Here is a 24,679-nt window from a genome sequence, read left to right as displayed (position 1 = left end):
ACCTCCTTTTCCAGTTTTCTTGTGTCCTTCTCTCTCTTTATTATTCTTTTCCTTTTGAGTCCCTTTTGGTGTTTCGTCTTCCCTTTTCGTTTTCCTTTTTTTCGGTCCGCTGTCCTCTTTTCCTATCTCGTTTTTCGACTTTAAATCTCTGTTTTTCTCCGTTTCCTGGCCCATTTCCCCACTTTTCCTGTTTTGTTCTTTTCTACCCCTCTTAACCTTTTTTTAGTTCCAGATTTCGTCTTCTTTCGTTTTTAAACTACTGTGCTTTCCCGTTTTTCGGTTATTTCTTCGTTCGTCTATTCCGTTTTTTTACTTATACTCAAGTACTTTTTTTACACGGCTTGTTTTTTCGATTATTAAAAACGGGACAAATTAGGGACCATTCATTTATTTCTCCGTACATTTGGGTGAGGCCCGACATTCGTTACGTAGTTTGCAAGTGGTCCCTCAGTTGCACCGTTCTTAAGTAATCGAAAAAAACAAACCGCGTAAAAAAAGACTTGAGTGCATTATGTTCTGTTTTTCCTCGAAAAATTGCTGTCTCGTTCTGTTTTTCTTTTTCGTTTTATCCCTTTTGTCTTCTGTTTTCTTCTTTTCTGTCCATTTTAGTTTCCTTTTGTCCCGATTTGCTTTGTTTTCTGTTCACGATTCTCCATTCTCCTGCTTCAGTATTTCCTTCTTTTATTTTTCTTCTTTTTTCCTCCTTTCTTGTCCAATTTTTCGTTCCGTTTACTTTCTTTTCTGTCTTTTCAACCGTTTTTACTCTGGAGAGCAGCGTTTTTACACTTTTAGGTTTCTTTTGCGACCCGTTTTTTGGTTTTTATTGTCACTTTATTGCCATTTTTTTTCCTTCCTCCTTTTACCACATTTTTCTTTTCTGTCTTTGTTCCGTGGTTTTTGTTTTATCTTTCCTCATTTACTGTCCCATTTTTTAATTTCTTTATTCAGTCCGTTTTTATGATATTCTTTTCTTCTTTTTTGTGTCTCATTTTTCCCTTTTTTTGTCCCATTTCTTTATATATCCCGTTTGACCATTGTTCTCCGTTTTTCTCGTTTTCGCTGTCGGTTTTTTATTCTTTTTCTATATTTTTCATTGCCCTTTTGGGTGTCTAATTTTCTTCTTCGTACTTTTTCGCCCGCTGTTCGTATTCTCTTCTTTACTTGTTCCGTTTTTCGTACTTTTTGTATCCTTTTTGTGTTTTTGTGTCCTAAATTTCATCTCTTCTTTCTTTTGTCTTTTTTCTACCGTTTTTTTTTCGTTCTAATGCCCGTTTTTACTCTTCTTCTGTTTCATTCTTTGTCTTTCTGCTGCTTTTAGTCTTTCTTTTTTCGATTCCGGGTTTCGTCTTTTTGCGCTTTTTAACTTCTATCCAGCTTTTCGTTAGTTTTCTCTTATTATGTTCTACTTGTCCTCCTTTCATTTTGTTGCCCGTTTTATTCTTCTATTCCTGCCCTGTTTTTCGTGCTTTTCAATCTTTATTTTCGTCTTGTTGTTCTCTTTTCCTGTTCCGTTTCCCCTTTCTTTTCCTGTTTCGTTTTTCGCACTTTTCCTGAGTCCTAAATTTTCTCTGTTCCATTTTTCTCCGTTGTCAGGTCCGTTTCTCTTCTTCCTGTTTTGTTCTTTCTGCCCCTTCTAGACTTTTTTCTTTCTCTTTTGGCTCATCCATTCCATTCTTTCTCGTATCATGTTCTACTTTTGCTCTATTTCTGTCATGCTCTGTTTCACTTTTTCGTTTTATCCCTTTTCAGTTTTTCTCTCCATTTTCAGCCCCATTTTTTCCTCTTTTTCTGTTCACGTTTCTTCATTCTTTTGCTCCCGTATTTTCTTCTTTTCTTTTTGTTCCGTTTTTTTCTTTTGCGAGTCGTTTTCTTGGTTTTTGTTATTTTTTTCTTTTTCCATTCATTTTTTTCTCTCGTTTTTCTTTTTTGCAGCGCCGTGTTTTCTGTTTAATTGTTCTGTTTTTCTTTGCTTACTGTCCCATTTTTCTTATTTGCCGTCCTGCTTTTCCACTTGTGTTTCCTCTAGTTTTTCACTTGCCTTTTTCCTTTTTTCGTTTCCAGTTTTCAACCTTTTTCCAATTTGTCCTTTCTTTGCCGGTTTTCCTCTTCGGCTGATTCGTTTTGTCTGTTTTTTCTTTGCACTCCAGTTTCCCTTTTGTATTTCCTGTTTTTTCTGTTCCTGTATTACGTTTGGTTCCGTTTTTCCTTGGCTAACTTCAATTTTCTCCTTTTTATCCAATTTTCTTCTTTTAAGTCATGTTTTTTCCTTTTTTTCCACCTCTTTTTCCGTTTTTCTCGTTTTCTCTAACCATTTTATATTTTCTCTTGCTGGTCTTCTTGTTCCCTTTGATTTATTTTGTTTTCTGTTCCGTACTCCTTTTCATGTCTTGTTTTCCTTTTTCTCTGATCATTTTTGCCTCTTTTCTTCTCTTTTTTTTCTTTTTTTGTCTTTTTGCCTGTTTTTCGGTTCCGGTGTACGTCTTTTTTCGCTTCTTAATTCCTTTCTATCTCATTTTTCGTTAATCTATTCAGTTCCTTCTCTTATTATGTTCTGCTTTATTCTTTTTGCCTCTTGTTTTATTCCTTTTGCCTTATGTTTTAATTTTTACGTCCCATTTAATTTTCTTTCTGTCCCGGTTTTTCTCTTTTTCTGTTCACGTTTTCTCCCGTGTCTCGTACTCCTGTACTTTCTTCTTTTCTCTTCCTCCTTCTATTTTCCATCTTTTTCCTCCTTTTTTGTCCCATATTTTCTGTCCAGTTTTTTTTCCTTTTCTGTCCAGTTTTCCCTCCCATTCTGTTCTTTCATCCGTTTTTTTATTTTGTCCCGTATTTTATGCAACCCGTTTTCTTGGCTTCTGTTGTTAGTTTCATTCTTTTCTTATCCGTTTTTCCTCTTTTTCTCTTATTTTTCATTTTTTCTGTCAAATGTTTTCTGTCTTATTGTGTCATGCTTCTTCTGTAGCTCCCTTTGTTTGTTTCTTCCGGTTGCCCTTTATTATCTTCCCTTTTACCTTTTTCTTTGGTTTGTTTTTCCTTGCCCTTTTCAACTACATCGTTCTCCTTTCATATTCTGTTTTACCTATTTTTCCCGTTTTCCTCGCTTTCTCTCGGTAGTCTACTTCTCCCTTTTGATTTCTCCTGTTTTCTGTTACGTTTTCTTTCTTTTTCTTTTCCATTTTCCCATTTTTTGAAATTACGTTCTTTTCTGTCCAGTCTTTCCTTCTTTGCTCTCTTGTTTTTTCATTTTGCTGCTCACTGTTTTCTATTTCTCTTCCTTTCCTGCCCTGTTTTCGTACTTTACAGCTGACATACTTTTTGGTGAATTCATCTGATTTTCCTCTTTTCTGGGCTGTCTGATTGGTCTGGTCTGATTCCTATTGATGTGCATTGTTTGCTGCTTGTTTCCTCAGTTTTTTGCACTTTTCCTGTGTCCTAATTTTTTTCTGTACCGTTTCTCGTCTCTCTTCTTTCGTATTCTTCGTTTCTAGGCCCGTATCACATCTTTCGTTCTTTGTCATTTTCTGCACCTTATAAACTATTTTTCCTTTTTCAGCTTCGGTTTAACGCATTTGAATTCCTTTCTACCCGGTTTTCGTTCATCTATTCCGTTTTTTATCTTATTATGTTCTGGTTTTCCTCCTTTAATGTCACGCTCTTTTTTACATTTCAGGTTTTGTCTTTTATTCATTTCGATGTTCATTTTTTCATTTCACTTTATTTTCTTTCAGTGCCGTTTTCTTCTCTTGTTTTGTTCACGTTTCTCCATTCTCCTGCCTCTGAATGTTCTCCTTTTATTGTCCTTATTTTATTTTCCTCCTTTTTTGTTCCACTTTTTCTTTCCAGTTATCCCTCTTTTCTGTCCCATTCTGTCCTTTCATCCGTTTTTTTTCACTTTCTTCTTTTACTTTTTTGCTACTTTTGTTGTGAAGAGCAGCATTTTCTACTTTTCGTTTTGTTTTTTCTTCTTTTGCGACCCCTTTTTTTGGGTTTTGTTGTCACTTTGTTCTACTTTTTTTCGGTTTTTCTCTTTTACTATTATTTTTTCTGGTTTTGTCTTACGGTTTCTGTTTCATTGTTCAATTTATCTTCGTTTATTCCCATTTTTTCTTACTTTCAGTTCTGTTTTTCAAAAAAAAAATTAGTTTTTTTCCCGTTTTCCATCTTTTCTTTTCCGTTTTTCCTTTATTGTTCCCAACTTTCGTCTTTTTCCAACTCTCTTTCGTTTCCTGCTTCATTTTTTTCTTTTTAGTTTCCTGCTTTCTTTTTTGCTCCGTGTTTTTCCTTTCTGTCACGTTTATTTTGTTTTTGGCGGTCGTTGCTCCCTTTGCGCTCCGGTTTTTTTTATATTTTGTATTCGTATTACATTTTGTATTGTTTTTTCTTTCGTTAGATTTCTTTCCCCTTTTGATTTCAGTTACTTTCTGTTCCATTTCCCTCTTTTTCTTTCTCGTTTTTACACATTTTCTGTCACGTTTCATTCTTTCCCATCTTTCCCCAATTTGTCTCGTTTTTCCTCCTCCGCTCTTTCTTTTTCTCAGTCGAGTTTTTCACATTTTCCAGTCCTGATTTTCAACTTATTTTTTTTTTGTTAAATTTGATTGTTTATGCGGATCTTCACTTATTTTTTCTCTTTTCTGTTCAATTTTTCGACTTTTTTCTTCCATTGTTCCTCATTTTCAGGCCCGTCTTTCCTCTTTTCCTGATTCGTTTCTTCATTTTCTGTCTCTTAACTTCCTTTTTTGTTGTTTGTTCTGTTTGTTTTGTTTTTTGTTCCTTTTTCATTTCTTCCGTTCTTCCTCTTAAGTGTCCTGCTTTGTCTCATATTCTGTCACGTTCTATTTTTCTTTTCTGTTTTATCCTGCTTGTCTTTCGTTTTTTCCTCTATTTTTCCCTTTTTCGTTCACTGTTTCTTAACTTTACTGTACCCGTATTCTCTCCTTTTTTCCTCCTTTTGCCATCCCGTTTTTTCTGCGCTTTTGTTCCGTTTTTTCTCCTCTTCCTTACAGTTTTTTTGTCATTTTTCATCTTGCTTTCCACGTTTTCTTTATCGCTTTTCCTTCTTTTTCCCGTTTTACTTCTGTTCTCTTCCATAATCTCTCTTTGTTTGTCCAATCTCATCTTTTTTCTTCACTTTCCCTTTTTTCTCCCATTTTTTTCCACTTTTTTCTCTTTTTGCACTTCGTTTTCCTACGCATTCTGCCACAAATTTTTCTTTTGTTTCTTTTTTTCATGCCAGTTTTTCTTGTTCTCTTCCTCGTTTTCCCACATTTTCTATCCAGTTTTTGTCACATTTTCTCCCGTGCTCCTTTCCGTTTTTCCCCAGCAACAACCAGGACCAGCCTGAGATGGATTACCTCTTGATACATGAGGAATACCAACTTTTTCGGCCAAAGCTCAGGAACAACAATAAATGTTATCATTACTTTACCTAAAATTGCTATTGAAATCGGATATGAAAAGTTAAAAAATTAAAATATCACATTAAGGTGGAGCACGTGCCCCAGCCTGGGCACTCCAGTGTAGTGGAAATCCTAGGTTTTCTTTAACTTTTGGAACGTGATTATCACTCTGCGGATCGACAAACAAACCCAGCAAATAATAAATAATATCTCTTTCCCTATATATTTTAATAGACTCTTTGCTGGCTTACTCTCGACAGTCACGTGAGTGTGTGTGTGTGTGTGTGTGTGTTTGGATGTGTCTGTGTGTCTGCGTGTGTGATTTGTTCACAGTGTTTACACTAACGTTCAATTGGATTTGTAAGGTTATGTTTGGTTTCGTTCACTTTAAACAACTGTTTTTTTTTTGCTACTAAAAAACTTCCACGAAGGTTTAAAACCATTTGTTTTCTTCCGCTGCTGTTCAACAACATTCTTCTAGTTTCGTTTTTTAATTACGTTTTTTTTTTGGTATTCTCTGGTAAAATCGCATCTGAAGCTATTCGAACGTTACTCTGCGCTATTACTATTATATTGAATATTTATCGTGATATTAATTCCATTAACTACTTTTTGTATGTATTTTATACTTTTGTGGACAACAAATGCATCTTGTTCCATGTGTGTGTGTGTTTGTGTGTGAGTTTTTACGTGTCAGGGTGAGTTGGTTTGGTTTGTGATTGAGCTAATTTTTGTTTATCCCGTCGTAGAACTTGTGTGTGTGTTTTTTTCTTCGTTTAATTTGTGAACGATTTAACTATTTGATTGAGGTGGTGATAAAACTGTCATTCTAGTGTAAGGTTATTTCATGTTTCGTACAAAAAAAAGAATACTCGTAAATAACACGTTTTTCGAAAAAATGTTCGGCCAACTTTGGGACCGTGCGCAGGTGAGCTAAATTCGTGTGAGTACTAATTTTCAGAACGGAATATTGCACATTTATCTTCTTAGAGTTCCAGGCTAGCAGCGACTTCGGAGCAACAGGTTTTTTTTGAAGATAGGATAGAGGAAAATGGAAATGGAAGACTTACGGAACTACTGCTCCTGCTGCAAATCTTCCATGACTTGTTCCTCCATTTGTTCGGTGGATTCCACGGAGGGACTAGCGGAAGCTTGTTGCTCATTTTCTTCGGCAATGGCCGCAACAGGTGGGGAAACCTTCGGTTTCCGTCGAACTAACCGCAGACAGATAGAACCACGGATGATCCGCAGCAAATCGATGATTTGCGTGGTGCTCATCGCTTCCACGGACTCGTCGTTGACCTAATTGTAATAGTTTTGACGTTAATGTATTTCAATTTTTTCGGCAGAAAAAAAACTTACCATAATGACTTGATCGCCGACTCGCAGTCTACCGTCCTTGGCAGCGACGCTGTCGCTGTAGATGGCACTGATCACCGTTCGGACGCCTTCGGCGTCCCGTTTTAAGCTGAATCCTAACCGACTGTTCCAGCGCTTGTTCAGTTCGACGGTGAAAATCTGTTATTTAAAAGCTCAACTCAATAAACTTTCTTTGTTACTAACTTCAAACCAACCTACCTTATTGCCTTCACCGTCGAATCCATTCGCCGACGACTCTCCGCCACCATCGTCATCGGCCAGTTCCCGTTCGGTGGTCGGCGTTGTCGTGCTCGTTGTTCCCATGGTGGCTGCCAGGCTGGAATCTGCTGCTCCTTCCGAAGAGTCCAGTCTCGGTTGAGTGCCAACCGAGTCGCTGCTGGCGGTACTGGTGAGCGTTCCGCTGGCCATTCCTCCCAGGGAGGAGGGAGTGGTCAGATCCGAGAGCATGCCGTCTCCGCAGCTTGGCGTTTCGTCGTCCGATGTTAGCGTGGCTCCCTTCCACTTCATGAGACTTTGTTTGCCTGTAAGTGAGGAGAAATGTTTTATGAGTTGATTCATGCAGCAGCAATTTACAATAAGAATTTATCCAACTTTTTATTATCAATTTACGTTTAAGGAGTCATTAATAATTCGATTGGAATATAATTCAACACATCTCAAATGACATCGCCCATCGTCCATCGTCCATCGTTCATCGTCCATCGTCCATCGTCCATCGTCCATCGTCCATCGTCCATCGTCCATCGTCCATCGTCCATCGTCCATCGTCCATCGTCCATCGTCCATCGTCCATCGTCCATCGTCCATCGTCCATCGTCCATCGTCCATCGTCCATCGTCCATCGTCCATCGTCCATCGTCCATCGTCCATCGTCCATCGTCCATCGTCCATCGTCCATCGTCCATCGTCCATCGTCCATCGTCCATCGTCCATCGTCCATCGTCCATCGTCCATCGTCCATCGTCCATCGTCCATCGTCCATCGTCCATCGTCCATCGTCCATCGTCCGTCCTTCCTTCCTTCCTTCCTTCCTTCCTTCCTTCCTTCCTTCCTTCCTTCCTTCCTTCCTTCCTTCCTTCCTTCCTTCCTTCCTTCCTTCCTTCCTTCCTTCCTTCCTTCCTTCCTTCCTTCCTTCCTTCCTTCCTTCCTTCCTTCCTTCCTTCCTTCCTTCCTTCCTTCCTTCCTTCCTTCCTTCCTTCCTTCCTTCCTTCCTTCCTTCCTTTCTTCCTTCCTTCCTTCCTTCCTTCCTTCCTTCCTTCCTTCCTTCCTTCCTTCCTTCCTTCCTTCCTTCCTTCCTTCCTTCCTTCCTTCCTTCCTTCCTTCCTTCGGGCTCCAACCAAGGTTCCAAATTAGAGTCAAAATAAGTCGCAAATGACAGCCGAACCATTCCCAAATCAGCTCCATATCAAGTCGTAAAGCAGCTCCCAAATCATGTCCCAAACCTGGTCTCAAATCTAATTCCCAATCAGAGCCACAGCAAGTCCCTAAACTAAGTTTGAAATTTAGTCCCAAATCAAATCAACTTCAAAACATGTCCCAAGTCATGTTATCATGTTAAAAAAAGTTCAAAACCAAGTCCCAAATTATGTCACAAACCACTTTGTTGTCATGAGACTTTGTTTACCTGGAAATAAAGAACATGAAGGGGATGTTTCAGGAACTTCAGGAAAAGTTCATCTAAATTCCTCACGTATCAGAAAATTTATAAATACTTCTCGAAACACTAGCGATGACTGGAAATGGCTGCTATGAACGTAAACCATGAAAACTTATAAAACAGGTCACAACCTCCTATGCCGGCCTCACCGCACAGGGGAGGCACATGGGAACGTCTGGTTCGGAGCGTGAAATTCAATCTCTACAAACTGCAGTGAAGGAGACTTTCAGCCGATGAAGTCCTCAATAGTACGCTGGTGGAGATTGCAAACGTGATTTATTTACGACTTCTTGCAAATATTCCCTTGGACGATGACGGATTCTGACAACGGTGTTTGAAAGACTATCTTCCCGTCATCATCGCTCGCACTGCATCGCGGGACAATCGCGACCAAAATGGTCCTCACATTCGACCCAAATCTGACTCTAATCGGTCCCAAGTCCACCTGAAATCGGCCCCACATCCAAGTCAAATCGGCCCTAAATCCGACTCAAACCGACTTCAAATCAAACTCAATTCAGACTGAAATCCGACTCAAATTAGACTCAAATAGTCCTTATAGCCAACTGAAATCGCCACCGATTTTAGTCGGATTGAAATCCAATCAAAATCGATCATAATCTAGCCCCAAAACCAACTTATATCGGTCCCACATCCGACTTAAATTGACCCGAGTTCAAGCCATGTCCAATCGGGACTTCATTCCGAAATTAAATCGAGCTCAAATCCAAATGAAATTGGCACCAACTGTAAAGTCGCATTTCCGAATCAAATCATTTCCATTTCCAACTGAAATTGGACACAAACTGGTCACAAGACCGATCCAAATCGTCCAAGAATCTGGCTAAAATCCATATCTATTTTAGGTCTGATCAAAATTCGTCCTAAATCTGGTCCAAATCGACCCGTTTTTAACTCAAACGTTCTCCAAATCCAACTCAAATTGTCGTCTATTTTTAAGTTGGATTAAGATCCGACCAAAATGGACTTTAAGGAGTTAGGTGGCTTGCCGTCCTAAGACAAAGCCTGTTGAACAAAATTTCTCCATGTAACTCGGTTGAGGGCTACCGCTCTCCAATTCCTCGGACACCGAGTACTCTCCGCCAGATCTCGCTCCACCTGGTCTAACCATCTTGCTCGCTGCGCTCCTGGTCGTCGTGTTCCTACCGGATTTGAGGCGAACACCATCTTTGCAGGGCAGTTGTCCGGCATTCTTGCAACATGCCCTGCCCATCGTATCCGTCCAACTTTAGTCACCTTCTGGATACTGGGTTCGCCATAGAGCTGTGCGAGTTCATGGTTCATCCTCCGCCTCCGTACTCCGTTCTCCTGTACGCCGCCGAAGATCGTTCTTAGCACTCGTCGTTCGAAAACTCCGAGCACTCGCAGCTCCTCCTGCGGGCTTTAAATTCGACTCAAATCGGTTCCCTGCCTCAAATCGGCCCCACGTCCGAATCAAACCAACCTCCAAATCCGACTGAAAACGCCGCCAACTTTAAAGTCCGAATTAAATCGGCCCCAATTCCAGCTGATATCCAACTTAAAACGCCACCGATTTTAAAGTGGTAGTGATTTGAGCAGGATTTGAACGCAATTTTTACCGAAATTTAAGCTGAATTCATTGTCACCGCTGGTTTTAGTCGGATTTTGAGCGGACTTTAATACGACTTTAAAGTCGGTGACGATTTGAGTCGAAATCGGGGACCGTTTTTGGTTGGACTTTAATGCGAATTTAGGGTCTTAACCAGACCTCAAAATCGATGGCCACTTTAAAGTCGGCGGCGATTGAAGACTTTAAGATTTAAGTTGAATCCGGGATCGATTTTGGTCGGACTTTAATCCGATTTAGAAGTCGGTACCGATTGAAGTCGGATTTGAGACCGATTTGAGTTGGATTAAGGATCAACTTGAGTTGGATTTAGAATCGATTTTGGCCGAACTATAAATCGAAATTAACGTCGGGGTCGATTTACTTTGACGCGGGGCCGATTTGAGTCGAATTCGGAACTGATTTGAGTCTGATTTGGAACGATTTTACTCGGACTTTAATGTGACTTTAAAGTCGGTAGTGATTTGATTCGGATTTGGAGCAAATTTTGTTCAGAATTTTATGCGATTTTAAATTCGGGGCAATTTTATATAGATTTGGACCGATCTTGGCGGAGGCGGATTAGAACCGGATTTTGGACGGACTTTAATCCAAGTTTAAAGTCGGTGGCGGTATGAGTCGGATTTTAATCCGACTTAAAAGTGGTAGTGATTTGAGCAGGATTGGAACGCAATTTTCGCCGAAATTCAAGCTGAATTAATAGTCACCGCTGGTTTTATTCGGATTTTGAGCGGACTTTAATACGACTTTAAAGTCGATGGCGATTTGAGTCGAAATCGGGGCCATTTTTGGTTGGACTTTAATGCAAATTTGAAGACGGTGGCGATTTCCGCTGGATTTGGAACCCATTTGCTCCGGATTTAAGAGGGACCTTAATCGGACTTTAAGTTCGATGGCGATTTAAGACATTCAAGTTGAATCTGGGATCGATTTTGGTCGGACTTTAATCCGATTTTGAAGTCGGTTCCGATTGAAGTCGGATTTGAGGCCGATTTCAGTTGGATTAAGGGTCAACTTGAGTAGGATTTAGAACCGATTTTGGCCGGACTATAAATCGACATTAACGTCGGGGTCGATTTGAGTCGAATTCGGGGCTGATTTGAGTGTGATTTGGAACGATTTTACTCGGACTCTAGTGTCACTTTAAAGTTGGTAGTGATTTGAGTCGGATTTGGAGCAAATTTCGATCAGAATTTAATGCGACTTTGAATGCGGGACAATTTTATGTAGATTTGGACCTATCTTGGCGGAGGCGGATTAGAGCAGGATTTTGGACGGACTTTAATCCAACTTTAAAGTCGGCGGCGATTTGAGTTGGATTTCAATCCGACTTAAAAGTGGTAGTGATTTGAGCAGGATTTGAACGCAATTTTCGGCGAAATTCAAGCTGAATTTATAGAAACCGCAGGTTTTAGTCAGATTTAGAGTGGACTTTAATACGACTTTAAAGTCGGTGGCGATTCGAGTCGAAATTGGGGCTATTTTTGGTTGGACTTTAATGCAAATTTGAAGACGGTGACGATTTCAGCTGGATTTGGAACCCATTTGCTCTTTAAGAGGGATCTTAACCGAACTTCAAATCCGATAGCAATTTCAGACGCAATTGGGAGTCGGTTTTGGGATTGATTTGAATCGGATTTGGGACCAATTTGAGTCTGGTTTGAGGGTTTGAGTCGGATTTGGGACGGGATTTGGTTAGACTTTAATTCGGTTATAAAGGCGGTGGTAATTTCAGTCAGATTTGGGGCCTCAATGAGTTGGAACTGAAACCGACTTCGGCTGACTCAAATTGGACTCAAAGCTACCTTAAATTCAACTGAAATCGCTACCGATTTTAGTAAATGTAAAACGTTTCTAAACGGCGACCCATTTGATCACTTCCTAAAAGCTAACCACCGCACCGACCGAGCACCGGTACGGTTCGACATCAAATCGGCCCCAAATCTGACTCAAATCGACCTCAAGTGCGGCTCAATGGGTCACTGACTCTGAAGTCGGATTGAATTTCGGCCGAAACCGGTTTCAAATCTGACTGAAATTAGTCCAAAATCCGGCTGGAATCGACACCAAAACTCCAAAACTTTAAAGCCGGATTAACGTCAGACCAAAACGACCCCGAAATCAGTCCCAAAACGGCTTCAAATCCTACTTAAATCAGTCCCAAATTCGTCTGAAATCAAATCATCACCGACTTTGAAGTCTTTAGAAACTCGATATAGATTTGAAATTCGGATAAAAGTCCGACCAAAATTGACCCCAAATTAGACTCTTAGATCGACCCTAATAAAAAACTAAATTCGGCTTCAAACCCGACGAGTATCGGCACGTACGTACTTCGAATTCAGCTCTAAGCGACCCCAAAAGCTCCGACTTATAAACTCAGCCGAAATCGGTTTCAGTTCCAACTCACTGCGGCCCCAAATCTGACTGAAATTACCACCGCCTTTATAACCGAATTAAAGTCTGACCAAACCCGACTCAAACCCTCAAACCAGACTCAAATTGGCCCCAATTAATCCCAAATACGACTCTCAATTGCGTCTGAAATTGCCATTTGAAGTCCGATTACGGTCCCTCTTAAATCCGGAGCAAATGGGTTCCAAATCCTGCTGAAATCGCCACCGTCTTCATCATCGTCTCATTAAAGTCCAACCAGAAATGGCCCCAATTCCGACTCAAATCGCCACCGACTTAAAAGTCGTATTAAAGTCCGTTCAAAATCCGACTTAAAAGCAGCGGTGACTATAAATTCAGCTTGAATTTCGGCAAAAATTGCGTTCAAATCCTGCTCAAATCACTACCACTTTTAAATCGAATTGAAATCTGACTCAAAACCGACTGAAATTGCCGCCGACTTTACAGTAGGATTAAAGTCCGACCAAAATTCTGCCCTAATCCGCCTCCGCCAAGATCGGTCCAAATCTATATAAAATTGCCCCGAATTTAAAGTCGAATTGAATTCTCTAAATCCGACTCAAATCACTACCGATTTTAGAGTCACATTAAAGTTCGAGTAAAATCGTTCTAAATCCGACTCAAATCGGCTCCGAATTCGAACCAAATCGACCCCGTCGTTAATGTCGATTTATAGTCCGGCTAAAATCTGTTCTAAATCCAACTCAAGTGGACTCTTAATCCGACTCAAATCGGCCTCAAACTCGACTTAATCGGTACCGACTTCAAAATCAGACTAAAGTCCGACCAAAATCGATCCCAGATTCAACTTGAATCTGTCTTGAAGCGCCGCCGACTTCAAATTCGCATTAAAATCCAGCCAAAAATGGCCCCGAGTCCAACTCAAATTGCCACCGACTTTAAAGTTGTATTAAAGTCGAACCTAAATCCTACTCAAATCGACCCAAATCCGCCTCTAAGGTCGCATTGAAGTGCGACCAAGATCGGTCCCAAATCTATATAAAATTGTCCCCGAATTGAAAGTCGCATCAAATTCTGATCAAAATCGGCTCCAAATCCGACTCGAATCATCCTCGAATTCGACTTAAATCGGCCCCGTATCTAAGTAAACCGTCCCTGATTTTAATGTCGGTTTATAGTCCGGCCCAAATCGGTTCTAAATCCAACTCAAGTTGTCCCTTCGTCCCACTCAAACCGGTCTCAAATCTGACTTAAATCGGTACCGACTTCAAAATCCGACCAAAATCGATCCCAGATTCAACTTAAATCTGTCTTAAATCGCCGCCGACCTTTAAGTTGGATTAAAGTCCAGCCCAAATCGGCCTCAAATCAAACTCAAGTCGATTCCGAAACTGACAGAAATTGTCACTGACTTTAAAATCGGATTGAAATCCGATCAAAATCGGCTCCAAATCAGCCTTAATCGGTTCAATTCGCCGCCAACTGTGTAGTCAGATTAAAGTTCGACTAAAATCGATCCCAAATTTAGCTTAAATCGGTCCCAAATCTGACTCGAGTCGAGCCCAAATCAAACTAAAATCGCCATTACTTTTAATGTCGAATTAATGTCCCTTCAAAATCAGTCCCTAAAGCAAATCTTATTTGAATCGCCATTGACGTTTAAGTTGATTTAATGTCCAACCTAAGCGGCCTCGAAATCCGATCCAAATCAATTCCAAAACCGGCTGAAATTGCCACTGACTTTAAGGCCGCATTAAAAGCCTTGGGCATAAACGTCTTTCTAAGACTTGACCCTTCTTTATCGACAGACTTCGCAGCCGGCAGCTGTTTCAGTATAGGACAATTACGGGGCTAGTGCAACGATCCTACTGACTATCTAGTGCAAGCACCGCCACGCCGACATTCCAAAACCATGGGCCAAAACATGTCCCAAATCAGGTCTTAATCAAGTCATGAATCAGGTCTCAAATGAAGTCCAATGCAAGTTCCAAACCGCGGCCCAAATCAGAGCCTTGACAAGCCTCATTAATCAATCATTTTTTAAAATGGGTCTCAAATCCAGTTCCAAATCAGGCCTCAAATCAGCTTGAAAATATGTCCCAAATCAGGGCCAAAACGAGTCCCAAATCATGTCCCAAACCAGGTTTTAAATCAAGTCCCAAATCGGGTTCAAAACATGTCCCAAATCAAGTCTAAATAAGAATCTGAACAAGTGCCAGACCTTCCTTTTTTGCTTTCTTTCTTCTTTTCATGTGTCCATTTTAACGTCCATTTTGAGAACCAATTCGATGTCAGCTTTTGGGCCCACTAGAAGACCCGTTTTAGAGACCATTTTTTGATCTACTTCGAGGCTCCTTTTGGAGCACACTTTGAGATACATTTTTCAGGCCTCTTTTACAGGTCCGTTTTCCAGCCAAAAATTCGCTATTGGGCCAAACTGGAGGTCGCGTTTTCAGTTCGCTTTTTTACGGTCCGTATCCGTGCTGAAGTCCATTCTATTTTAGGTCCTCTTGTGGGTTCATTTTGATGAGTATTTCATTCTAAGGACCATTTTGAGGTGCGTTTTAAACTCCAGTTCGAGGTCTCTAAATTTTCTAAGTCTATTGGTCTACCATTTTAAGGCCTCTTTTGCGGCTCATTTAGAGGCCCATGTTGAAGCTTACTTTGATTCTTTTTTGCAAGGTTCATTTTGAGCACCATTTGTGTGTCCATTTTAAAATCTTGTTTAAGGTACCCGTTAAGCTCCATTTTGAGATTCGTCTGAGTTTCATTTTCAACTCAATTCAAAGTCCCATTTTTAAACTCTTTTGGTTTACTTTAAAGCCCATTTTAAGTCCCGTTTCGGAGCCATTTTAAGCCATTTTAAGTCCCGTTTCGGAGCCCTTTGTGAGATCCATGTTAAGGTTAATTTTTGTGCTTATTTTGAAACTCATCTTGAGGTCCACTTTGAGGTCATAACGTTTTGAAGTCCATGTTAAGCATTTAATCCGCCAGCCTATTGTCACCTGTGTCCAAGGCGCTAGTAAAGTGCTGATGTGCCAACGAGAAGCCAAAAATAAAGCTCTTTCCGGAAAGTTCACGATAATATCCCACCAGCGGCACCCCATATGGGAGGTGCATGGGAGAGACTCGTCCGCTCTGTGAAAGTAACGATTGAAGCTATCCTAAATAGTCTGCGTAAAACTGACGCTTGGAAGCCGAGGGCATTATCAACTCGGAATCTCCAACGTTTATCCCATCGAAGTCTGCCAATCGAGAGATGTCGCCTAGCCACTTTTCGCTAAGCGATGGCCGAAGACGGGAGAACGCGAATTCCGCGCAGTAGACCCTATCGCGGGCACGACATTCAAGCATCAGATCTACGATAGTGGCGGCAATACAGTAGAACTTGGCGTCTGAATACCTATTTTGTACGATGGAACATTCGGAAGCAGACCTGGAAACATCTAGGTTGCCGGTTGACACATTTTCGGGTGTCGCAAACTTGCGGTGCGATACTTCGGAGGGGACCAAACGTCGACTCGGACCACTATCTCGTAGTAAGCAAGATTCGCAAGCAACGAGTGAGATTGGTCTGAGAATTCGGCAGTCATAAGCGGATCGTTGAACTAGCTGAAACGGGCAGTGGAAGTATATCCACGAAACGATCAATACTAAGAGAAGTGTTGGCTACGACTGCTGCAGCCACTTTCATTGAGTAGTTTGACGCAGAGTGCCATCAAGTGACTGACGGGTAGAGCCGAGTCCGAGATTCTAGAGCTGCCGAAAAGCGACTTTACTGTCTTAAGAAACGTCAGCACTGGGAATGCCTATCTGCGAAGGCGTAGATTTAAGGGAAAAAACGGAAAAATGAGACCGAAAGAAAACACGGAAAAGTGTGCAGAAATACGGGAGCAGGAAAATCGAGAAAAGAGAATAGAAAAAAGGGCAAAAATGGAACAGAAAAAGAAAAAAATTGGAGATAAAAATTAAAACGGAAGACTATATGGATCAACTCGGACTGGATTGAAAACGGAAAAGAAGAATAGCGGTGGAGTAATAAACTGATAGAGGAAATAAGGAAAATGGGAGAGGTTAAACGAGATATAAGAGGAGAAATGTAAAAGAAAAGAATAATAGGAAAACTAGATCAAAGAAACAGCTAAAACAGGGGAGAAAAACACGAAAACTGGGAGATAAAAAGAAAAATCGAAAAACAAAGAGAAAAAGGAAGCCAAAAGCAGAATGAACGTAACAAAAAAGAAGGCAATAAAAAGAGGAAAAACGGACCAGATAGACACGTAAAACGAGAAAGAAAAGAGATAAAGAGTTAGAAAAAGACGAAAACAGGAAACGAAGGAAGTAGAAAGATAAGAGAAAATACTGAAAACCGGAAAGAAAATGATAAAAAAACGCGCTGAAAAGAAGAGGAAAAATTAGAGGAATGCATTTCTGTAAAGTTATAGTATAACAATGAAAAATTCGGGGTGAAAAAAGTTAGAACTAAAAATGGACCAAAATGGAGAAGAAAAATAAGCAGTAAAAAACCAACAAGGCCATTACAAATATTTTATAAAGTTTTTGTCCTTCTGGTGTTCGGCCACTAAAGGGGGGGGGGGTCGAAAAAAAACAAAGTGAATTTTTTAATCGAGCAAAAAAAACTTGGGTTTAAGCATTTTTATTCAAAGTTTAAACGTGAAAACCGAATCTATTCTTGCTTATAATATATACGTTATCATTTCATATGCAAAAAAAATCTACGAAAAAAGACAAAAACGAAGGAAAATTTTTTTGAACGATTTTCTGAAATTCCATTGTTCGAATTTCCATTTTTGTTTCGTGCTAGAAGCGTTAACTCAACTTCTACACTCATTTTTCGAGTTTTCAGACTGTAGAGTCCACAGACAATTGATTTTATAAAAAAATTTTGACTCATATCCTACAACTTATTTTTTTGTCCCCCGATGTTCCAAGCTAATTTCCAAGGGGGGGGGGGGCTGCCAAAAACTTTGAAAATGATTTGCAATGGCCTAAGAGCAACGAGAAAAAGAAGAAAAAGAGGTTAAACTGGATATAAAAGGAGAAAAAAGGTCACGAAACGGGAAAATGTAACCGAAAAATAAGAATAGAAAAATAGGATAACTGGACCAAAGAAAAAAGTAAAACGGAAGAGAAAAACACGAAAAAATAGGAGATAAAAAAGAAAACCAAACGCAGAATAAACGTGTCAAAGTAGAAAGTAGCAAAAAGTGGAAAAACGGAAAGATGATAAAGATAAAGAAGAAAAATGAGGGCGAAAAACGGAACAAAAAAAAAATAGAAAAATGGGCTGGAAAAGAGAAAAACCGAAACAGCAAAGAGGGAAACGTGTAAAAGAACATGGCATAATAGAAAAAAGGAAAAAACGCGAGAGAGAGAAAAACAATAGAAATTAGCATAAAAATGTAAGAAACAAAAAAAACGGGACAGAAATGGGCGGGAAAACGAGACATAAAAAGCGAAAAAAGTGGAATAAGACAATAAGAGAGAAAACGAGGAGATTGAATAGCAAAAGTTAAAGAATGGTAGAGAAAAGATGAAAATTAACCGAAAGGAAAGCAAAACCATAAAGAAAATAAGAACATGAGGACGAAAAAATAAGTACAAAAAAGGAGAAACAAAGGGAATCGAAAAACTGGAAAAGAAAAAGAGGAAATACGATAATGCATGAAAATGAAGAAACGAGAACAGTAAAAAAATGAAGAGAAAAAATGAAACGGAAGGACGTGACAGAGAAGGAGGAAAAGCAGGACAGAATAAGAGTAGGAATGGAACAGACGTGAACGAGACACGGGTTGGAAAAGGAGTTAAAAAGCGAAAAAAGACGAAAACAGGGACAGAAAAATAAAAAAAACTAAATGCGATGGAAAATATTAAAACACGAGACAGAAAACGAAGAAAAACGAAAGAAAAAAAGCAAAAACAGAATAGAGTCCAATCAGAACATGGGAAATGTACGAAAAACGAGACAAAAAGGGAACAGAAAACTAAAGAAATCAAAAGGGAAATGAAGAATAGCGAGAGAGTAAAAAAGATTCGGAGAAAACGGGAAAAAGCGGTATAAAGGGAGAAAGATTAAACAAAAAGTGAAACAGAAAAAGGAGAAAAGACAAACTGGAAAAACGGACTAAAGAAAAAAGCAAAACGATGAGTAAAAGTCGCAGAACGATAAATAAAACAGGACAACCGGAAAGTAAAGGGAAATAAGAGCCAAAAACAGTGACAGAAAAGACAGAAAAACAAACATCAAACAGAGGAAAACCGGAACAGATGAAGATGAAAAACGAGAAGCAAAGAAAATAAAAACAGTTAGAAAAAGACGAAAACTGGAATTGGAAAAAAAGGGAAAAGAAGAAAAAAGAAGAAAAAAGACGGAAAACGGGAAATAAAATAATGAAAAACTTCGCCTTTAAATTCGTGTCCATGTCCGATTTGAAGTAAAACTTCAAGTTTAAATTATTACAAATTCAAGTTTAATTTGATGAATGATTTGATTTGACGTCGGATTTGACCGATTGCAGACCCGAAGAAGAATTTAAAGGGTCAATAATAAAACAAAACAATCCGATTTCAAGTCCAATTTTCACTCTAATTTTTATTTCAATTTCAACTTTTCAATTTCAATTGCATTCGAAAGACCGCCGTTTTGAACTTACTGGCTGGCATTTTCGGTATCCTACGATTACTTGATTTTTCCAGACCAAAGAATTCTTCTGAAAGGTCAGGTGTCCCACCTTGTGTTTAAGTCTGGGCCCGCTAGTGGCAGTCGTTGCAAAACTGCCTGAACTGTTCACAGAAAACCCGGGAGAAGCCTCTAAACTCGTCACACTTTGGGTTCCACAATAAAATTTTCCTACTTCTAGAAACACAAAGTTAAAGGCAGTTTCACTTTCTAAACTGCACTTGGAAAGGTGAGAATTTTTCCATCTTATTACTGCTTCGACACTCTCGGTGCTAAACGGTACGCAAGAAAATTACAATTACGTCGCCTTCATGGCTCTGTTGGTCGCTTCTTTCAATTGACATCGGGGGATGACCATTGTCGGTGTGACCTTCCGTCCCGAACTCGAATCGGAAACAGAAAAATGCGCTGTACTTTGTGTTAGCATTCGGATTTGTTATCACTCCATCGCATCCATTGTGAAGATTATCATCATCATCATCATCATTATCGTTACCATTTTTTCGCCAACTCTAACACCGAAGAAAGTGTGAAAAGTTTGGAACAATTTCCCGCAAGATAAGAGACGGGCATAATTTAAATAAATTCACAATTGAAGTAGTTCCTGATGGTGCTGCTGCTGCTGCTGCAGCTGCTGAGGCAGCAAACTTTCTATCTTCGTAGAAGATTGAAGCCTCACCGTGCCGTGAATGGTTTTGTGGGGGATTTCGATTTCTGCGGTGAAACGGTGACGGAGGAAAAGTTCTGTTCTGTTTTCTTGGCCAACCAGCCAGCCATCCGAAGCGGTTAGCGAAGAAAACCGACCGAAAAGTAGGTAGGTAGGTAAACCCGGAAAGCCTGAAACACTTTTTAACGAGTTTATTTGTGGAGAGGAACATTTGTCCGATTCGTCGGGAAATCCCGACGAAAGAAACTGGTGAAAAATTAAAAGTTTCTGACAGACTTCAGAACTATCTCGGTTAAGTGTATCAGGGGGAAACTGTCTCCCTGAGAGAACACACTGTTCTTCTTCTTCTATTCATTAGTGGAAAATAAATGAACCTCATGACGGACGGCTTACCTCCTTTCTCGACGGCATCCACCATCTCGCTGACGTTCGTGCCGGTGTCCTTCAGGGGCACGTTCACCGATGAATACAGCGGCGATTTGTGGGCGAAGTGCTTCACGTAGATGGCATCGGTCGAATCCGCATTCAGGTCGTTCTCCGTTTTGCACGCCACCAGGAATGTTTCGCAGGGCAGGCTCATGAATTGGTCACCATTGCCGGCGGTGGGCGCGCCCTGGTCGACGCCACCGTTCAGGGCGTACACCGTCGGGGCGTCCAGTGCTTCGTTGTCGAGGTTGTTCAGCTCGTACGCGTTCGTGTTGGCGACTGTTAAAAATTAAAAATGATTAACTTCAAAGACAAACAAACAGAGAATTAAGTTACGAACCTGAAAACTGGAACCTCGGTTTCCGCGAAGACGTCGGTGTACGGCCGCTTTCGCCGGCCAGATCGAGGAAGTTCGGCCGTCGCTGCTGTTCGTCGCCATTTTCGTCGTCGTACAGACTTTCGGCATCGATTTCGTCATCACAGTAGTACAATTCGTCCAGGCTCTGCGGTTGCACCGCAGTTGCGAACGCCGTTCCTCCGCAGGATCGGCACGACGCGCTGTGGAAGACTCCTGCCGCAGCAGGGACCATCGCCGCCGAAGGCGGCTGCTGATGGTGATGATGGTGGTGCGGAACTGGATGGTGATGGTGGTGGGGCAGATACGAACTGGCCTGACTTATGATCGTGGACGTTTCCGAGTCGGAATAGTTGGACATCGAATCGCCACCGGAATGTTGAAAGCCATGATTGTCGTAGGACGACCGTTTCGAGTGCTGCGATTGGGGCAGGCCACGTCGAAGCCGCCGGGGTGACGCGTTGCTCGATTTCACGGAAGAACTGGTCGATCCGCCACCGGAGTTGCTGTTGGCTGACTGTTTCCGGTGAGCAATATCAGTTAGAAGATTTAACGCTTCCGGACGAAGGTTTGGTTTGGGTCGTCCCGACCCGTGCCCAACGGTGGAAGTGGATGCGGACGAGCAAATATCGGCTGAGCAATCATCCATCCTGTCTAGCCCACCGATCGTAATCGGCGATTGAGCCGACAGGGGCGTCATAGCTTGATCCCGGTACAAGCGCAGCTTGACGACGTCGGCAGCCTGCCGGAGAAATATCACAGCTTCTTCGTGGCTCATCTGCGAGATAGGAACATCGTTCACGGCTACGATCGTATCGCCCGGCTTGATGCGGCCATCGTTCAGCGCAGGATCACGTACTAGCGCGCGCACGCAGTGCCCGAGGACGGATTCGTCCTCCTTGCGCAGGGTGAAACCCAGCGAGCCCTGCTGCTTGGTGAGGATGATCTCGAATTCCTGCGAAATTTAACATGCGATTAGTAGAAGATAGTTGCTATTTCTGTAGACAGTTTTTTGTATTTAAAAATAAAATAATTTTAAATATTTTGCCAATCAGTCTAGAGAATCATTTTAAAATGAAAGCTTAAGCTTAAGTATGAAAGCTTAAATAAGTTTAACTATCCAAAAATGCTTATATAGAAAAACTTGCATCTATCCAGTGCAGAACCTGTTTCCATCTTTGTACAGTTTTCAAATGACCTGTCAACTTCTCTTCAAGGCAGTACAATGCCGAATGCAGGGTGCAAATAATACTGCTCCGGCAGCACAAAATAGTTACCCTTCATGACTAGGACTAGTGATGAAGTTTAACTATTTTGTGCTGGAGGGCCGGGTAATAATAATTCGTAAAATTTCTTATCACTACAATATCTATGAATTTCTGTCATTCTGTTGTCCGTAAATTCTCGGGAATCGTATTAAAGCGCTAGAAATTATCCGACAATTTCTTCGAAAACACTTTTGTAGTTTGCTATATTTTAAAATGCAACAAACCTCGTTCGTACCTATATACAGTATTATGCAAAAGTTTGAATTCACTTGGAAAAAATGCGTTCAACGTCGCTTGATTTCGTTTGGCATGATGGGTCGTGTCGCAAAGAAAAAAAAAACACTTTTGAGACCCGTAAACAAGCAGAATAGGCTGTCGTTCGCTCGAGCACATGCAAATTGGACGATTGACGATTGGACAAATGTTTATTTTGCACAGATGAATCGAAATTCGAATTGTTCGGTAATAAACGGAGGCAATATGTGCGTAGAAAGATCGGCAAAAGTCATATTGAGCAATGTGTAGCAAATATTTCGGTGGTGGCTCTATCCTGGTCTGAAGTGATTTTAGCTTCGATGGAGTCGGAGGTCTGATAAAAATCGAGCCAAGGAAACCTGACACAGAAATAGTATAAAAATGACGCCAAATAAAAGGTGTAGAATGTGTTTCAAATTCACTTCCAATTTATTCGAGCTTGTAATCATGAGTCCGCTGCCGTCGCACTGCAAGCAATCTCTAAGTGATGATCAACGTGGATTCATCGCAAGTAGATCAACCACTACGAGTCTTCTGTGTCTCACATCATATATTGCGGAAAGCTTAGCCGATCGTGCTCAACCGGACGTCATTTATAACACTGATTTATCTGCGGCGTTCGACAAAATTAATCATACTCAACTGCAGTTGCTAAATTGGAAAGAGTCGGTATTGGCGGGAGTGTTGCGTTGGCTTAATTCCTATCTCGCAGGTCGTAAACTGATTGTGACGGTTGAAGGTTTCAATCTCATGCGTTTTCGGCCTCCTTTGGAATCTCACAAGGTAATCATTTCTGTCCGTTTATATTCCTGCTATTTATCCTACGCCTACAACCAGATTTATTTGAGGATTCGCTCCAAGTTCGATGCAATTTATTTCTAACGAGAGCTTGACATCTTTACGGATTGGTGTAACTTAAACTGCATGCTCCTGAAAAATGTTCCAAAACACACCCACGTTCCCAGCGATTTCTTATAACTTCATCCACAACCATGACTAAATTACCACCACCAATGGCATTTAAGTAAGCGGGCGTGAATTCACTAACGATTCCGCCTCTAACAATATCGTTTCCAAAACCTCGTCGCTTGGGGCCTTCATCGATCTGACCAATCTCTCCCATGGACCTCCCCCATGTGGGGAGCGGCCAGCACATTAAAATACCATGTTGTATTCGCATTCGTGAAAGTTGTAGTGCAGTCTTCGCCGATCCGCTTTACTATCTGTTTCTCTTCGCTCGGCTGGCGACTGGCATCCATAAAGTTGGTTCCGTTGTCTGAATACACTTGAACCGGTGCACCGCGTCTAGCGTTGGAGCGTCAAGGTGGAGGTTGTTTCTAGATGGAACGCACGAATCGTGAGGCGTGCAAACAAGACCGCCAACCGTTTAACTGTACTTTGCCTGACTCTTACCTCCAAAGGCCCGAAATAGTTAACGTCAACGTGAATGAATGGATGAATAAACAGAGTGAGTCGTATTTTTGGAAGAGGGGTCATTTGCGGAAGTCTCGGAACTGCCTTGTTTACCATACACTGCTGACAGGAACCAGCTACAGTTCGAATGGCAGATCAAAGACGAGGAATAACGTACCGTTGTCGTATTTAATTGTGGACGGTCTCGTTGTTCTTATGGAAAAACTCGCGATGATCTATGAGCAACGTTGTGGTACGATGGTTCCTTGGAAGATTCGCCCGAATTCGTCAACCTAAATACAAACTCCATAGTAATAAAATCCAACGTATCGACCAGGTGAAGGATTTCGGCGTTATATTGGACAGTCAGTTAACGTTTAGATGGCGCATTTCGTACTATGTGGGCAAAGCATCCTGAACTTTAGAATTCGTCTTCCGCATTGCGAAAGGTTTTACCAGCGTGTATTGTCTCGTTGGTGCAAAGACTACAATCTTATCAGAAGGCATCTTTGTTCGTCCGGCGGTAATCTTTGTGGGTCGTTCCATGCTAGTCGTCGTAAAGCGAAACGAACGAAACAACTTTGCACTCTTTCAATGCGAGCAATGTGAGTTGCGTGGTATGGTGCCCAGATTTGAACAACACATTCAAGGACACTTCGTACAAGAGAGCAATAGAGTGTCTTCGATGCGTAGACGTCACCAAATTCACGAGCTTTACGCCGGGTGAAGCCAAGCATAGCAAAAGCCTTGGAAGTTGTCACACTAATGTGTTCGTTGAAACAGAGTTTGCCGTTCATCGTCACTCCCAAGTCTTTTATCGATGTAACACGATCCAAGCTGAAACCGTTTACTGTGCAGTCATAAGTAACCTGCGTCCGCGCTGTAGTAAAACTTATTATTTTGCACTTTGTTGCGTTCATCTCCACGCCATTTAAGACGCACCAACTGGCTATGCTGTTAATGTCTTGCTGTAAAACAGCGCAGTCGACCAACGAGCTGATGATTCGGTAGGTCTTTAAGTCGTCGGCTCAAGTCACTCACTAACAGGATGAAAATAAAGGGACCAAGGTGACTACCTTGTGGCCTGATGGTGTTAGAAAACTGTTGGACTCGACCGATCCTAATTTCACCTAGCTTTTCAAGCGCCTTCAGTGTTAATTCGGGAGGTACTTTA

The 24,679-nt window shown here is 41.1% G+C and overlaps 1 protein-coding gene across 1 annotated transcript in view; it reads right to left on the bottom strand.

Annotated features, from left to right (window-relative positions):
- Positions 1–6,473: 6,473 nt before the first annotated feature.
- The window catches only part of LOC128732324 (uncharacterized), a 105,670-nt gene continuing 87,464 nt past the window's right edge, over positions 6,474–24,679 (bottom strand). Inside the window, exons 7-12 of the mRNA XM_053825568.1 lie at positions 20,555–21,524; positions 20,182–20,493; positions 7,157–7,300; positions 6,978–7,105; positions 6,762–6,917; positions 6,474–6,701 (exon numbers count right to left, since the gene is read on the bottom strand). Of these exons, the coding sequence (XP_053681543.1) occupies positions 6,474–6,701; positions 6,762–6,917; positions 6,978–7,105; positions 7,157–7,300; positions 20,182–20,493; positions 20,555–21,524 (1,938 nt within the window). The remainder of the gene's footprint in view (positions 6,702–6,761; positions 6,918–6,977; positions 7,106–7,156; positions 7,301–20,181; positions 20,494–20,554; positions 21,525–24,679) is intronic.

Source organism: Sabethes cyaneus, chromosome 1, assembly GCF_943734655.1.
Source record: "Sabethes cyaneus chromosome 1, idSabCyanKW18_F2, whole genome shotgun sequence".
Classification (NCBI taxonomy): domain Eukaryota; kingdom Metazoa; phylum Arthropoda; class Insecta; order Diptera; family Culicidae; genus Sabethes; species Sabethes cyaneus.
Note: the sequence above shows the minus strand (reverse complement) of the source record. Positions and strands in the feature narration are given on the sequence as shown.